Raw genomic sequence first — 16,652 nt, 5'->3', positions numbered from 1 at the left:
ATGTTGAGCTCCTCAGCATTTGGACCTCCAAGTGTCTCGCATCTGTTAAGTTTTAAAGTTGTGGGTGGGGCTTCAGCAATAGTAGTCTGACATGAAAGTACCGAAAGGCAGGTTAGGGGACCCAGGAGTTGGGATGGTTTTACAGAGTAGGAAACAGAATCAAAGAGTTTAAATGATTAGCTCAGCATCACAGAGCTATCTCCAAAGTCTGTCTTTTTATGCCACCAACTACTGGAAGCTCTTACGGATAGCTGTTTTTGCTAGCCCTTCCTCTAAACTTCCCTCTTTCCTTCCAGACTCTTACCACATCACCTCCTCGTGGGAGCTACTGTGACTGCCTTCACCACCTTCCTGAAAACTGGTGTCTGGGCAGAAGTTAACTGCAGCCTCGTGTAAATGCCCTAGGGCTGTGCTACTGGACGGGGCACAGTCCCCTGTGATGTGGAGCCCTGCGCTCAGACTCATCAGTTCAGTGAGTTTGGCTTTTCTTCCAAGTGGAGAGGAAGCACCTCCCTGGTGACATGGGACCTAGGAGTTAGGAGACTCGAGTTGGAGGTCCAGCATTCTGTGTGACCCTGGGTGTGTCTCTTTCCCATCCTGGGCCTTGAGGTCCTACTCCACAAGATGAAAGACTCAAGCTGGAATAGGGATGGCGATTCTATTTCAAATCATGAGCCAGTTCTCACCAGTTGGTTGAGAGAGATCCTGAGGTTAAATCTGGCCTGGATGGGAAAGATCTGGATGGGATTAGTGGTTGTTGTGGGTGGACCTACCCATCTGTCCCCTTGTGACAGATTCCTTGCTCCCTCCTGTTGAAAGGGTGGGTAGCTGGGTTTGTCTTGAGCTTTTGGATGGCCTCACTGACTCTTGGGAAAGGCTTATGAGCTGGTTAGACACATGGTCAAAGGGACCAAGGGGCCCAGGTAGCCTGGCAGAGCCATGAGACCCCTATTGTCAGGATTTAAGAGATGGTTTGGAGCGCCCTTGGGGTACTGAGACTCCAGGGTGAAGGCCACATACCCACAGCTGGAAAGAAAACACTAGATGCCTTCCTTGAGGATCTTGGAAGGTCTCAGCTGGCATGGAGCTCCCTCAGGAGTGGGAACAGTAGTCCTTATCCCTGGATGGGAAATCCGAGCCACAGTAGTAGATGCTGCTGTGACAGTAGGTGGGAGGCAGCAGAGAGAGCTGGAGTGAGCTGGTGAGGGAGGACTCCCTTCATTGGGGAGCCATGAACTTGGCTGGGAAAGGGACAGTCATGCTCAGAGGCAGGGATTGTTGAAGACTTGTTGAAGATTGTTGAAGGATGGAGTTCATTTAGCAATCTGTCAGAACTACCAGGATATGGGGCGCCTGGGTGGCTCAGTGGGTTAAAGCCTCTGCCTTTGGCTCAGGTCATGATCTCAGGGTCCTGGGATCGAGCCCCGCATCGATCCTGCCCCGCAGGGAGCCTGCTTCCTCCTCTCTCTCTCTGCCTGCCTCTCTGCCTACTTGTGATCTCTGTCTGCCAAATAAATAAATAACATCTTAAAAAAAAAAAAAAAAAAAGAACTACCAGGATGCCCTGTAGTGTCCCTGGGAGGAGGCCCCCCTCCTCCTCATAGGGACTGGGTGGCCGGCTCTGTCACTTTGTCTCACTTCTCTTGAGCTAGACCAGCTGTCAGAGAAGCACCTGGAGCCCCAGTTCTGAGCCTGCCAATGCAGTGTGTGTGTCCACAGGCTCTGCTCTCTAGTTAAAAGGGCTTCTAGAGATCACCTAAGGCAATCGCTTCATTTTACACACAGATGAGGACACCAACGCCCAGAAAAAGTGACAGGAGTCTGTATACATTCTAATCCCACTTCCTCATTCTTATTTTTCCCAGGCCGTCCAACCCAGGGGTCAGGTCCCAAGACCTTGGGTCCTGTGCTTTGGGTTTGGCTCCTCCTGTCCCTTGGAGGGTGGCCCGTGTGGCGGGGCTCTGAAGCATTCATGAGCCCTCCAGGCCCCCTGGGTGATCCCTGGGTGGTTAAAGATGAGAAGACTCCGGATGGGGCTGAGTCCTGGATGTCAAACCATCTGCTTGTCAATGTCATTCATTATTCATGAGGCAACTTGAGCCCCTGGGTTGGCGGGGTCAGGAATTTTGTCCCATACCTTCCTCCCTTCTCAGCCCCTGGGAGTGGTACATGAGCTTCCTGTAGGCTGTGCCTGGGGAGCTCTTGCTCTGTGCTGTTGATGCTCTTATAGCTGTGCTCTGGGTGGGGTTTCTCCTGGCCCTCACATTACTGCTCAAGCCGGCTGTGAAAACCTGGGCCACAGAGGTTTTTCCTCATCAGAGACTTTTTTTTTTTTTTTCCCAGTGTTTTCAAAGAGTCAGAGATCCAGGTCAAAGGCTGAAAGGGAGGGATGGGCCCACATCTTTGGGTGAGCTCTGGCTGGGAGGAGCAGGAGCTGCTGAGCGTGCCTGCATCTTTTACTTTTTTTTTTGAAGATTTTATTTATTTATTTTGAGAGAGAGCACGAGTGGGGAGAGGGGCAGAAGCAGAGAGAGACTCCCTGCTGTGGAGCCCGAGGACAGGGGGCTCTATCCCACCACCCTGAGATCATGACCTGAGGCAAGACCCAGAGTAGGATGCTTAACCAACTGAGCCACCCAGGCGCCCCTGTGTCTGCACATTTGTGGGAAAGGGAGACCCGGGTTCGAGTCCAGGTGTTGCCATTTCTTAGCTGAGTAGGATGGGCAAGGCCTTGACTTCTCAGACTCTAGAGTCTCACCTGTGACATGGAGACTACCACACACCTAACAGAAATTCTTTAAAGAGTAAATTAGGCTTCTCCTACTATCCACCAAGAGACCATGCAGATACCCAAAGAAACACACAAACTGGCACTAGAATTGGAAACTAAAGAGAAGAGATCATCATAGGCCCAAGTCCAGGGGGACTTTCCATTAGCTGCAAGGTTAATGGGGGATGGCTGGAGAAATATAATCCGGGACTCTGCCCGTATCACAGGGTGAGCAAAAACGGCCCAGACAACCACAAAGGAGGGAGAACACAGCTTTGACTCATCCCCACTGTCAGCCCCAATTTGCCTGGTTGGCAGGAGCCGCGCTGACCAGGAGGCAAGCGGCCGCCATTCGCAGCTCTCTGAGGACAGAATCCTCTAGGGTGGCCCCTTCCCTTCTCCCTCATTCTCACACACCCCCTTCAGCTCTGTCCTTTTGAAAAGTCAGATTCCCTCAGGGTGACAGGCCTGAGGGCAGAGGGTCAAGCAGAAAGACCTTCAGCCTGGGGTGGGGAACTGCCCTGGGAAGAGCACTGTAGCCCGGGACAGAGCTGGGAGGAGCTGGAGGCAGAGCCTGCCGGAGCAGCCTCTTCGGGTGCTCTGAGCGGAGCACGCTCCCTGCTGCATTGGACTTTTGGCCAAGCTGTAGAGGCCAGACAGCTGGAGATCCCATCTCTGTACAAAACCGAGCCATAGACGCCTGCTGCCCCACTCCCTCGCTCCCCCAGAGTGGCTCCCAGTGCCCTCTGTCTTCCCTCAGATTTAATATTTAATTACCTAATCAGTGACTTACTGTCTGTCTCTTCTCCTGGACTGGTGGCTCTGGGAGGGCAGGACCATGTCAGCCCGGCTCACTGTCCTATCCTTGGCACTCGGCCTAGACCTTGGAGTTTTAGGGGCTTAAATATTTGTTGAAAGCAGCTTTGGAAAGGAATTTGGCAATATTTTCTAAGAATCAAAGAAATGTTTATATCCTCGGTGTCAGGTGGGGGATGCTTTTGGGTGGACAGAGAACACTGATTCAAACTGGCGTAAGCATAGTATCTCCCATAACTGGCTAGACCAGAGAAAGGCTGGCTCCAGGGTGGCCCAAGGTCCTTTCCTTTGCTCTGGGTCCTCAGCGACACTGGCTTCCTCTTGGGACTGGGCCCTCTCTAGGGTGAAGGGTCTTGAGGGAAGAAGCGGGGAGGGAGACCCCACCTTTCCCATAAGCATGGAATCCAAATCTTCCCCTTAAGTCAGATGAGTCACAGGCCTGCCCTCAGGACCAGTACTAGTTACCCAGGACCAGTACTAGTTACCCAGGTGAGCGCCATTCACTGAGTGACTTGAACTAGTCAGGATCTGCCTCCAAAATGGGATGGGCGGTACCTGACAAAAGCAAGTCTGCCAGGAAGCAGGAAGGGAGAGTGGGCACGGGGGAGGCTCCCAGCAGTCTCTACACCCAGCCCAGTCACTTTGTTTCTGGGAATCAATCCTCAGGAAAGAAGCAGATCAAAGCAGTGTAGACAGAGATTTGTTGCGGTGTTGTTTAAAAGGCAGGGGAGAAGGGAAGAAGTCAGGCCTGACCTAAGAGGTCACTGTAATGAAATAGTTAAGTCAATGATGCTACCACCACACAATGGACTATTCTGGTGGGATTAAAACACGTGTGCTGTATATTACAACATGCTAATGACATCGGGAGATGCTCATGATCCGAGGTTAAATGAAAAATACCAGGATGTAAAATTGTATGTGCGGTACGAGTTCAGTTTATTTTTAAAATGCATAAGAAAGACCCTGGGATTCGGGTTAAAACACCTCCAGTGGCTGCCGCTCTGCAGTGTGCTTGAGGATGACTCGTGCCTGCTCCTTTATACTTCTCTGTGCTGTTCCCTTTAGCAGGAGGTCCCCTTCCATTGTCTCCCCAGCCTGGGGCCACTGTTGCTCTCCCTGTTCTTATTATTGGCTGTGAAAGTAATCACACCTCCTAAATATTTACTCCACGCCTGACTCTGTTCTAGGCGCCTTCACACGCTCTAATTTAATCCTTACAACAACCCTGTGAGGTAAGTGCTTGTATTTCCTGTTTTGCTGAGGTGTTCACTGAAACCCCAAGGTGCTTGGTCACAAGATCACACAGCCAGTGTGTAGAGGCCTTAGGAATTCAAGAGTGGGCCGAATGACTCCGCAGCCTCTGCCTTTACTGCCAAAGCAGGTCACTTGCCAGGACCGCCATGTGCTCCTGAGAATGGTACCATTTAATGAGCTGGACCCTGGGTATACTCCGCCTTTATTTAGTCATTTAATCCTCATGAGCTCAGAGAGGCCAAGTGACTGACCCCAAGTCACACAGCTAGGAAGCAGTGGGCTCCAGCAGAGTGACTTGGGGGCCTGATGTGGGACCCCTTTTTCTCCTGCCCTCCCTCACAGGGTTGCCTGAGGCCTCGCCACCCCTTGGACCATGTTTAACGGGGAGCCAGGTCCGGCCTCGGCCGCGGCCTCCAGGAACGTGGTTCGGAGCTCCAGCATCAGTGGTGAGATCTGCGGCTCCCAGCAGGCTGGGGGTGGGGCTGGGACCACCACAGCCAAGAAGCGGCGCAGCAGCCTCGGGGCCAAGATGGTGGCCATCGTGGGCCTGACCCAGTGGAGCAAGAGCACGCTGCAGCTGCCCCAGTCTGGTGAGCGGGTGCAGGACACAGGGGGCTGGGTTGGGGGTGCCTTGCAATGACGGGGCACCCAGGGAGGGTCTCACACCCACAAGTACTTCTATAGCACGTACCATATACAACGTGCTGTTCCGGGTCCGGTCCCTGTACTACCTCGCGGAATCCCTGCCCACTCCACGAAGCACAGAGAAGGGACAGGAAGATGCCCCAAACTACATAGCTAGTGAATTCAGAGCCCAGCAGCTGGGGTTCTGGGTTTGTGCTCCTAAACTCTACACCCGCCGCCCCCCATGCCCAGACTGACATACTCCTCATCCATTCTTGATGAACTGGCCCTTGTATTCCTGGCCCTGTGCCAAGGGACGCACCTTCACAGACGCACGTCTGCAGGGTTCGGTCTCCCCTGTGTTCTCAGAGTCTCCCAAGTGCCAACAGGCACGTGAATGTAGTTAGTTATGCCTCTGCATTCCAAGTCCCCGGAGAGACACGCATGCTGTGCGTGGTCACATGGGGTGAGCCACCCCTGCTGCCGGGAGAGCGTATCACAGCCATTCATACTGTTTGTGGTCACAATAAAGCCAGTCGTGAGAATCCCACAGGCAGAGCCCTCCAAGTACTAATGCAGAGACCCGGATGCCAGAAGCATAGTGACACATGCACGCACACACAATGGCCCGTGGCCACAGAAGCACGTTGCCCTCCTACACGCACATATCTCGTGAGTCCAGAGTCACACACCCCTTACCAGCTGTATCTGGGAAAATGTATTTTCTTAAACACTTAGTTTTGGAATGCCAGTTTTGCTCAGACCGGTGGGCGACCCACTTTGTCACACACACAGTCATGCCGAACCCCACGTCACAGAGGAGCCAGCCCCCCCACCCCAAGACCTCCTCACTTTGAAGCATCAGCCCAGACACCAGCTGGTTTTGTTTTAAAATCTCTTCCTGCTTGTTTTGTTCAGAGTAACAACTTCCCCAGGAAACCTTCAAATAGGGCAGCTGGATGGGGGCGGTGAGGGGGCGGGGGCCCCGGAGGATCCAGAGAGAATGCTCGTCAAGACTTCGGTTGGGGCTGAGGGTGGGAGACTTTTCCAGGCCTTAAAATAGATTTTTACAAAGCCCTTCGCAGGAGCACGTGAGATAGTCTTTTCCAGCAATCGAGCTGCGATGCGGTTTCTGGCACAGGGAAATGCTGGATGGGGAGGGGGCTGGAGGTTATCAGGACCCCAGGATGGTCATAGCCTCTGTAAGTATGCAATTTAGGCCCGGCACCAGGGAGTCAAGGAGATAGAGATTCAGGAGTCGGGTTGGTAACAGACCAAGGAGTGGGATTAAGTTTAAGGGATTAAGATTAATTTGAGGAGGTATTGGGCCCCAGGAATGCGGCTTCCAGAGACCTAGCCCTACTGATCTCCAGCTGAATCCACTTGATTCAGCTTCAGAACCAAAGGCTTCTTTATGCCCAAGTGATCTGGACAGACAGTCTTCCAAAGCCAGGGTTGGGGCCTGAGTAACTGGGAGATATTCCAGTGGTCGGCCTGGGGCTGTCCACCTACCCTGAGTCCACAGTCAGCAGGCAGGGATTGGAGTAGACACCAAGAAGACCTCAAGTCTCAAAGGGAGATGAATGATGACAGGGCTTCAGGATCACTTGTGTCCGTAGTATGCAAGGGTATAGCTGAAGGCCTGGTGCTAGAGCCAGATGAATGGCCCAGATGCACTTTTAACTGAGTCTCTTTGGATCACCCAATCTCCGGTTGTGAGAGTAGGAAGGGCCCCTCGGGATCATCTAGTCCAACATGCTCATTTTATCGATGAAGCATGTGAGCCTGGAGAGGAGAGGCACTTTCCTAGAGAACAACTTCAAGTTAGCTTTTTGAGCCACACCCTGTCATTTGCTAGCTGGGTGACTCAGGCGTGTTATTTCACTTCTCTGAGTCTGCTTCCTTGACTGTGGAATAAGGACAATGACACTTGCCTTGCAGAGTTGTCCAGGAAATTGGATGAGATAGGATAAGCAAAGGTACTCAGCCTCATGCCTGGCACATAGTAGATACTTGGTAAATTGTCAGTGTTATTATTGGCCATGATCACACAGTAGGACCAAGTAAAAAGTGACTTCTCTAGCTTCCCTTGCCTGTAGCATGCTCCTCTCCCCAGCCTTGAGGTTTCCAGTGTCTCAGCTTGGAGCCCCATCCTGAGTAGGAGAGTCTGGCCCCATGGGTATGTATGGGCTGACTCACCATGGGCACTGGGCTGGGAAATTCTGTTCTGGAAAAAGATCCTAGCGGGGTGTTGCTGCTATCCCCAGATGGGATGGCTCAGTTCCTTGCTAGGATCCCTGCAGGGCCGGGCTGTGTGAAGTCCGGACACAATCTTCTGAGCTCTGGGTCTGCCCCTCTAGGGGCTTCCCTCCTCCAGGTCTGTCTATATTGTCTGGGCTATGGCCCCACCCATCTCCTCCTCTTTGTTTCAAAGCCTCAGTCCTAGCTCAGGCCCTGCGATACTTAGCCTGGACTATTACCTCAGCTAGTTCCCCTGCCTCACGCCTGCCCCTTCCAGTTTATTCCTCACATTTAACTCAGAAAATCACCCTGAAACTTTAGAGTTTAGTCCTGGCTCTATAAGTACCCTTAGGACCTTGGGAAACTCACATTCCCACTGGGTCTCAATTTCCTCTTCTGTTAAAATGGAACCATAAAGACCATCTCCCAGTTTCTTTCTAGATCTAACATTCTCTGAGTTGTGGGAGCAATGATGAGAGGAGGGTCAGAGCTTTGGTGTCCCAGAACATCAGTGGGTTCTAGCCGGGCCTTAGGTTGGACCATTCTAGCCTTTGGTCAAAAGGAGCTCTTCTTTTCAGTACCAGGGACAGCAGCCCTTCCCACCTGGGCTTTGGGCTCTGTTGGGGAGAGGGCTCAGGACTGGTCCAGAGATGCCATGGAGAGAGCTGCTGAAGACTCTGCCTCTCCCTTATATGTGGTGGGACAGATGGGATGGTTCCTGGAGTCTTTCAGTCTCCAGGCACCACAGAGTTATTGTAAGCAACTTGGCCCAGTTTTCTAGAGAGAGAGAGAGAGAGCCCACATGAAGTTACTCCCAGATCGACAGAGTTCAGACCAGACAAGCATGACACCAGTAGATGCATTTTCTCTGAGGCTGCAAGAACTTTCTCCCCACCCAGGAGATGTGGAACTTAACCTCTGCTGAATCACATCTCAAACCTATATGGACTTGATGGAGAGTTGTGAAAAGGAGGCTGTCAGTAAACCAGGGGAGTGTGGGCCTGGGGTCTGGCCCCAGCCCTGTGAGCATGTGGCCCCCAGGCTCCCCATCTGTGAAATGGCAGTCGGGGGCTAGCAAGGTGTCTCTAATACTTCAGGATTCTGTGACACCCCTACCCAGGGGCTCGCAGTGGGTGAGGTAAATTTTCTCCCAAGTGGGTCTAGAAGAGGAGGGTTGGGGCCATGGGGTGGAGGGGCTCTGCCTTCAGCTCAGGGTGTGTGTTTTGGGGGGATATGGAGGAGGGTAAAGTGCAGCTCCCACAGACCCATCTGTCTCCTAATTGGTTAGAGGGGATATGGCAGTTAGGAGCCATGGACAGAGCGACCCCTTTACACCCACCAGCATTGCCCAGTCCTCTGTGTGTTGGGTTTCACATCATTTGTATCTCTGTGTGTGACCGACTGGAGGGGTTCAATCAGGTGTTATGGTGTGAGGGTCACGTGTGTGTGGCAGAGTATGACTAAGACCTTGTAGGACTGTTAGTGATTGTGTGCCCATCATATGAATGTATGTGACCTGGTGTGGGAGGTCACTGTACTCATACATGTGATTGTTAGCACTCATGGGTATCTGCTTATGCCTGTGTGAAAGAAATACATGTGGGCTCAAGTGACTGTGTGTGTGTGTGTGTGAGAGAGAGAGAGAGAGAAAGAGAGAGAGAGAGAGACAAGGAGAAAGACAGACTGACGGACACAGCAGTGGTCTCATTGACTTGTGGACAGTAGCTATTCCAATATCGCAGCAGCTGGGCTGGTTTCCAAGAAAACCAGTGTCCCAGCCTCACTCCCAGTCCCCCCATCCCATCCACGGGGGATCCTGACCCTCTTAGCCTCCCCCCACCCTGCAGTGGGACTTCCTGAAATATAAGTAGGATGAAGGAGGAAAACTAAAGTCCTCCTTTCCTCGGGCTGGCATTTTGAACACCCCCTCCCAGCCCACCATTGGTTGTGGCCCGGAGAGGGGCTGGCCAGCATAATCAGCTCCCCACTCCTCACAGCTTTTGGGGGCTGTGTTGCCGGGTCCCACTCCCAGCCTCCCCAGCCCTGTTGGCAATTCCACTCTTAATTTGCCCAGGTGTTTAACCAGTGGCTCCTTCAACCCAATCCTTATGTGATGCCACTTTCCTCCCTATCAAGCTCTTCAGGCAGTAAAGCTTCAGCAGGGGCAGGCCCTACAAACCTTCAATTCAACCGGTCTAATGCTCTCCCACCCACCCCAGGAGAAGAGGATGTCTAGGGGGACCTTGCTGCAATGCTGAGGAGGTTGCCATGGAAACCCAGGCAGGATGGTGTGCTGCTGGGAGAGGCAAAGTGCCCCATGTTCCCTGCAAGGCTCAAGGTGGGGGCTGGGGTGAGGGTAGAGGCCCTCCAGACAAGAGGTACAGAGACATGGAGTGAGCTCTCACCACATGGTTTCTAGGGTTCTTCTGCAGACCTCTTTTTCAAAGCCAAGGTCAGTTCAGGTCAACCTAGTGGTTCCTCTCAGTCTCGTTTCCCTAATGGCCTCTGCACCTCTCCACACACATACCCCTCCACATTCAGACCCACCTTGAGAATGAGGGTTGGTTTGAGTGTGGCCAGGCTTCCCGTGGGGTTTTGTTTGTTTGTTTGTTTAAATTGGGTCTATGAAGGTATCACAGCTTCATGAACCTATCACGGGTGTGATAGGGTTCGTGAGGGTACCCGGAAGAGGGAAAGCAAATCTGGGAATGTCAGAGAAAGCAACCTTTCCAGAAAAGAAAGGAACACTTAACCATGTGGGGCAAGGGATGAAATTGAGTTGGGAAGGTGGCCTTCAGGGAGCCTAGCAGGGATGAGGGTGAGTGCTGCAGGGCCGGGCTCCCCCTGGCGACTCCCTGCCCCACAGCCCCATCATCCTGACTGCCTCCAGTCACCATTCTGGTCTTTGTGCCTGTCACTGTGCAGACTAGCTCAGCAGGGCCCCTGCCTCCAGCCAGAGCCCAAGAAGTGACCTTGGAAGCATTCCCACAGAACCTTCACCCATGATCTGACTTTGTTCCCTTTCTGTGTTTTTGGGGGTCCCAGAAGGGGCTACCAAGAAGCTGCGCAGCACCATCCGACGGAGCACGGAGACGGGCATTGCTGTGGAGATGCGGAGTCGGGTCACACGCCAGGGCAGCCGGGAGTCCACGGATGGGAGCACCAACAGCAACAGCTCCGAGGGCACGTGCGTGCAGCCCATGCACTGTGGCCCCTCCCTGCATGGTCCTCTAGTCTCAGAACCGGAGGCAGGGTCGGGTGGGGAAATCTTCTGGCTGGTTTTTGGGTCCAGATGTGTGGGTTCCTCTGCATCCCCGCCTTCCCTGGACATCCGCTGCCTGCGCCCCGGTCTTCCTCTTGCTCCGGGCTGCGTTTCCCCATCCAAATACCCCAGTGCCCCTGGGGCGGTTCATCCCGTCTGTGTGTTTCATGCTGCCCACCCCCCAGCACCTACACTGCCCTGCTCCAGAGGAAAGTATGAACCCCAAATCCTTTTTGATCTGAAGCCACTGTTACAGCTCAGGTATGAATGGAGTTCTCATGAGTGGTCTTGAATGGAGCTTAGAGAAGGAGGTTGGAGTGGATCAGTGTTTTTCAGACCGTGGTTGGTGACTCAGGCGGAAGTGAAATCAGTTTAGTGGGTCAAAACTGGCATTAGGGAAAGGAATAGAAATCTCAAACATATCCTGTGGTGTGAGGATGAATTACCTTGCGAACTTTTGTTTTGGTTTTTTAATATAGGGATGCACAGAGGCTTATGATGTTAGATGGATTTTTTCCATTGCATGGGGGTTGGAGTCAAAAATTCAGAAGTCACTGGGTTAGCTATTCCCTCAGTCCCTCCCAAATCTGTGAAGAAGCTGGTTATACGAATAAGATTTTCTGGTTTGGCCTCATCAAGGCCCATGGATTGTAGGGCCCTGAGGCTCTATTATTTAGGATCCTGTGATCTCGTGTCTCATGATTGTGCCCACTCCCATGAATGCAAGTGGCATTTAATGCGCCCCACCGTATGCACGGTGTCACTGGACACTTCAGATGGCTGCTTCTTACTCTGGGATCTACTGGCCACCATCAGACAAAAACCGGTATCTCATTTATCAATGAGATACTGATCTCCATGTTCCATGTGGAGAGACTCCTCCTCCGCATGGGAGGAGGGTGAGGTATCCTACCCAAGGTCACAGCTGTTCAGTGGTGGCAGAGTCAGGATTTGAATTAAGGCCACTTGACTCTTCAACCTTTGTTCACAACATTTACGTGACCTTGAGAGTCCATGACCTTATTTAACCTCCTCAGATCCTGTTTTCCTCAGAGTGCGGTCTGAGGCCATTGCTGATGGCCAGTAACAGTGGGTGGGCCTCAGAGCCCCTTCCCGCGGAGTGGAGGCTGGCCTAGCTGGAGAAGCTCAGGCCCTCTTCGACAAGCGTATGCAACCTTTCTCCCTGTCTGTTGCTGGCCAAGGGGACTCAAGACCAAACTTTCCCATTGGGGAGTCATTCTGGGACAGTCTGATCTCTCAGACCAGACACCCCAGCCATCCCAGGAGGTCTCAGAATTTTGATCCATTGTAGCCGCTGAGCACACCTGGGCCTGTCCTTCCCCATCAGTCCGTTCTCTACTGGCCACCCCCAGAACACGTAGGCTTGAGTGCATGAGGAGGGGCCCCTTCCCTCAATGTTCCCAGCAACAACATCATAACGGCCATTTTACTGTTTCCTGCTTGTCTGGAACCTTTCCCGCACCAGCTGCCCCAGTCCCCGCTGTAGCTCTGCGAGGTGGGCTTCATCTCTGTTTTGTAGTCAAATCAAGTCTCCTACTTCTCAGAGCCTCTGTGTTCTCATCTGTCAAACAGGCATAGCTCCCGCCGCACAGAATGGCGGGAACGAACATGACCCATGCCGAGCGTTTAGTGGGCCCTGGGCGCCCGGCCAGCTTTGAATCACCGTCAGTGTTGCTCGCTACTATTTCCAGGCCCCCACAACCAGGGACCACCCACCACCGCTTGCCTTTTCTCTCAACCCTATAATTGTGTTATTTTGGTCTCGGTTGCTGTTTTGGGCACCACCTCACGTTATTGATTTGGATTTCAAACATATGGTCAACTAAACCTCAGTTCTTGGAACTTGCCCCAGGCGTTGAAATTTCTGGCCAGTGTTTCCGGTTCTTGGCATTTATATCCCCTGGGGAGGACAGAGGCGTCCAGCAAGCCCTACCTTCTAAGGGTCACCTTAGAAAACCCTGGTGCTTGAGGATTAGATAACATTATTATGTTATGTTTATTATTTCACAAGGGACATCAGAGCATTTTTCTTTAATGGGCAGAGATGAAGAGTTCTGTTTGTCCCTAGCTAAAGCAGGGAACTCGTGCTATGGAGAGGGGAAACTGAGGCACAGAGGGGCGTGGCCACTGCATCTCACCATCCAGACCACCTCATGTACCTCTCTGCATCTTCCTCCAGGTTCATTTTCCCTACTACCCGGCTTGGGGCTGAAAGCCAGTTCAGTGATTTCCTGGATGGGCTGGGACCAGCCCAGATTGTGGGGCGACAGACGTTGGCGACGCCACCAATGGGTGAGTCCTCCTGAGGGCCAAGTGAGTGGGGTGATGGCGGCCATGGCACGGAAGGGGTGGTCTCCGTGGGGGCCCCCGTGTGACATAGTGCCAGCTGCGGAAAGGAGCCCTCACTCTGGATTTTGCACCAGTGAAAAGGAGTCGGCCAGGCCCTCCACGGTCCCTCCTTCTACCGAGAAGACAGGGGTTCCAGCTCAGCTCTGCTGGCTGCCCTGCAGTGGTTTATAGCACGTTCCTGCCCTTGCTACGTGTGCACGCATGCGTGTGCGCGCACACACACAGAGTCTCCCGTGGCCAGCCCCACGGCCCGCCTGCTTGATGTAAGGTGGTGAACTAGAGGTATCACAGCATTGATGTTCCCCGAGTCTGCTACCCCTGACGCTCCATGTGACCTTGGGCAAGTCACTCCCCTTCTTTGAGCCTCTGCTTTCTATCTGTAAAATGGGACTAAGAATCCCTGCCCTAGTTCCGTAACCTAACAACAAATCATCGAGTTCCTATTCGATGCTTTGAATGAAGTGTTTCATTTACTCCTGAGAACTGTGGTTTTTTGGACTTGTTGCTTCTAACTGCCTGGCACCTAAAAGCCCTTTAAATAATTTTCTCAGCCCCCTCCCCTGCCACTGGGACCTGTTTCCTAGAGTCTCTACTTGGTCCTCTTAGCTGCACTTCTGGCCCCCTCCCTCCTCCCTCCCTCTCTCCTTCTTGCCTCCCTCTCCCCCTCTGTCTTAGATACTGGCCCTTTTGGCTTTAGGGGGCTCCTCCCGGGAACTCGTTTCCCCAGAGATGCCCCCTTGCCTCTCCCCATTCCCCATCAGTCCGACCTGAGCAGTCTGCCTAAGCGTCTGGATTCAGTCTCACCTCATTGGAACAGTGTTTGACCTTTGACCTCACAGCACCCTAGGAAGCCGGGCTCCGGCAGTGGCTTGCTGTGAGCCATGCAGTGGAGCTGGGTTTCTGTCCCAGGCCAGTTCTCATCCCACTGCACTGCTCCCTTGTCCTCAGATGTGCTTTCACAGGAGCCTTTGTCCACAGGGACCCTCAGAGAGGGTGAGCACTAGCTCTCCTCTGGCTCTAGGGTAGGATTTGGTTAATTCCCAGCCCTTGCTCACAGGCTCCTAAGGGCCTGGGGCATCTACTTTTCCCAGCCCTAGGCCCAGCCAGGGTCTGGGAGGCAGTGAGAGGAAGTCACCCACCTTCACGAGGCTTTTGTGCCTTCCCAGCCTGGAACACTTGCGTGTGATGCCTCCTGGTGTCTAGAAGTGGGAAGGACAGGCTTGCCTTTGCTTGTCTCCTCTGTTAGGAATGTTATAGTGAGACCTCCCCCTTTCCTCAGGCACGGGGAGGTCGGAAATAGCTAGAAGGGAGGGTGATGACATCCAGGATGTTTCCTGAAAGTAATAAATCCCCATCCTCCCAAGTATGCAAATATAAACAATTGCATGATAGCTCAGAGTATCTAAAATGGGTGGCTGAACCCAAAGTCTGGCCAATTCTAATTTCTCTGCATCAGACTTATGATTCTGCATTCCTTTGAAGGATGCTCCAAGTGACTAATGCATAATTTCAAATTCCGCTAACCGATGCTGAACAAAGCTGAGAGTTCTAGAAATAACTTGACATGACTTCATACAGAACTTGCCTCAGCGAGGTAATCGTTGGTGGGAGCACAGTGAGGACTTCCCAGGTCTCTGTTCCCAGGAAATCTGGGCTTCCCTGCATCCTTTGGCCAGGGTGTGAACAGGCCCTGGTTCCCAGGCAGTGCCTCCTGTCCCAGCCTGTGCACAGGCTCCTATCTCAGCATCTCTTCGAACTGATAGTCTGTAAATATTTGGGGAGTGGCCGAGGGCCACTATTCTGCTAAGTAAGAGAGGAGCCCCCCAGTTAACCAGACTTAAACCTGGGAGTTTGGCAGCTATCCGCTGCTATCCAAGCATGCCCTCTGAGGGTCATGCCCCCCCGCCCTTGCCCCAGGGTACCTATCAAAGGATTTCTCAGCTGCTTTCAAGTGGCCTCTGGAGAGCAATTCTGGCGCAAGCAATGTGCTCATGTTGTGCCCTTTCCAGCAGCATAGCGCCCTCTGCAGACTGCTCTCGGCACAGCAGCTGGCCGGCCCACCCCGGGCCCTGCCTCTGCCTGGACTGTCCCTCTTCTCCCTTGCAGGGGACGTGCACATTGCCATTGTGGACCGGAGTGGCCAGTTGGAGGTGGAAGTGATTGAGGCTCGGGGCCTGACCCCCAAACCAGGCTCCAAATCCCTCCCAGGTGAGGCTGAGCAGCAGGGAGAGGGCTTTCGGATATGGGGGTCCTGCTAGGCAGGGGTATACAACTGAGCTCTGGGTCTAGCACGTCCTCGGCTGCCCTTGGCCTAGATCAGTATTCTTGACCCTGGAGTCATGGCTTACCTGGAAGGCCAGCAGACAGAGTTGCGGGGGTGGGAGGCAGGCAGCGGGGAGGTTGGATGAGTCAGTGTTTTGAGTTCGTCTTTTCTACTGCTGTCCACTCAGTTCATCCCACACAGCTCGCTCACCTCCAGGAGCAGCTGGATGTTAGGGGATGGAGCAGACCTTAGCAGTCTCTCCTGGACCCCTCCCCAGCGTGCTTTCTCCCATCCCTCAGCCACCTATATCAAGGTTTACCTGCTTGAAAACGGGGCCTGCTTGGCCAAAAAGAAGACAAAGGTGGCCAAGAAGACCTGTGATCCCCTGTACCAGCAGGCTCTGCTCTTCGATGAGGGGCCCCAGGGCAAGGTGCTGCAGGTGAGTTCTACGGGGGCCCCTGGGACAGGGCAACTCCCCAGGACTGCAAGTTATAATTTTTTTTAAAGGTATTATTTGTTTATTTGACAGACAGAGATCACAAGCAGGCAGAGAGGCAGGCAGAGAGAGAGAGAGGAGGAAGCAAGCTCCCCCCTGAGCAGAGAGCCCGATGTGGGGCTCGATCCCAGAACCCTGAGATCATGACCCGAGCCGAAGGCAGAGGATTAATCCACTGAGCCACCCAGGTGCCCCTGCAAGTTATAATTTAATATCTCTTTTGTGTAGGATGTGTCCTGGGTCAGGCATGGTACCAGATGCATCAATGCGCATGACCTATTTGTTTTCACAGCCCAGTCAGGGGTCTTTGCCCCTGGTTGATTCGCAGGGAAACCAGAGTTCAGGGGTTCAGTGTTCAGTTCAAGTCCGCTGCTCCCCCGCCCCACCCCCAGGGTACACAGTGGGTAGGTAGAAGCAGCATTTGACCACTGCCTTCTCTTTCTGCCTGATGCTTATTGCGTATCAGCTCCGTGCCAGGCTCTGGGCAAAGGGCTTTTTAATCCTGACCTCCTTGCATCCTCTACATGATGCTGCGATGTAGGTATGATTCTCC

General features: G+C 53.1%; 1 protein-coding gene across 1 annotated transcript in view; it reads left to right on the top strand.

Moving 5' to 3' along the window:
- Positions 1-16,652, top strand: part of RIMS3 (regulating synaptic membrane exocytosis 3) — a 40,319-nt gene that overhangs the window by 16,392 nt on the left and 7,275 nt on the right. Inside the window, exons 2-7 of the mRNA XM_044237939.1 lie at positions 297-472; positions 5,186-5,433; positions 10,754-10,895; positions 13,171-13,283; positions 15,447-15,548; positions 15,903-16,042. Of these exons, the coding sequence (XP_044093874.1) occupies positions 5,217-5,433; positions 10,754-10,895; positions 13,171-13,283; positions 15,447-15,548; positions 15,903-16,042 (714 nt within the window). The 5' untranslated portion in view covers positions 297-472; positions 5,186-5,216. The remainder of the gene's footprint in view (positions 1-296; positions 473-5,185; positions 5,434-10,753; positions 10,896-13,170; positions 13,284-15,446; positions 15,549-15,902; positions 16,043-16,652) is intronic.

Source organism: Neovison vison, chromosome 2 (genome assembly GCF_020171115.1).
Source record: "Neovison vison isolate M4711 chromosome 2, ASM_NN_V1, whole genome shotgun sequence".
In the NCBI taxonomy this organism is placed as follows: domain Eukaryota; kingdom Metazoa; phylum Chordata; class Mammalia; order Carnivora; family Mustelidae; genus Neogale; species Neogale vison.
This window is presented reverse-complemented; position numbering and strand designations above follow the sequence as displayed.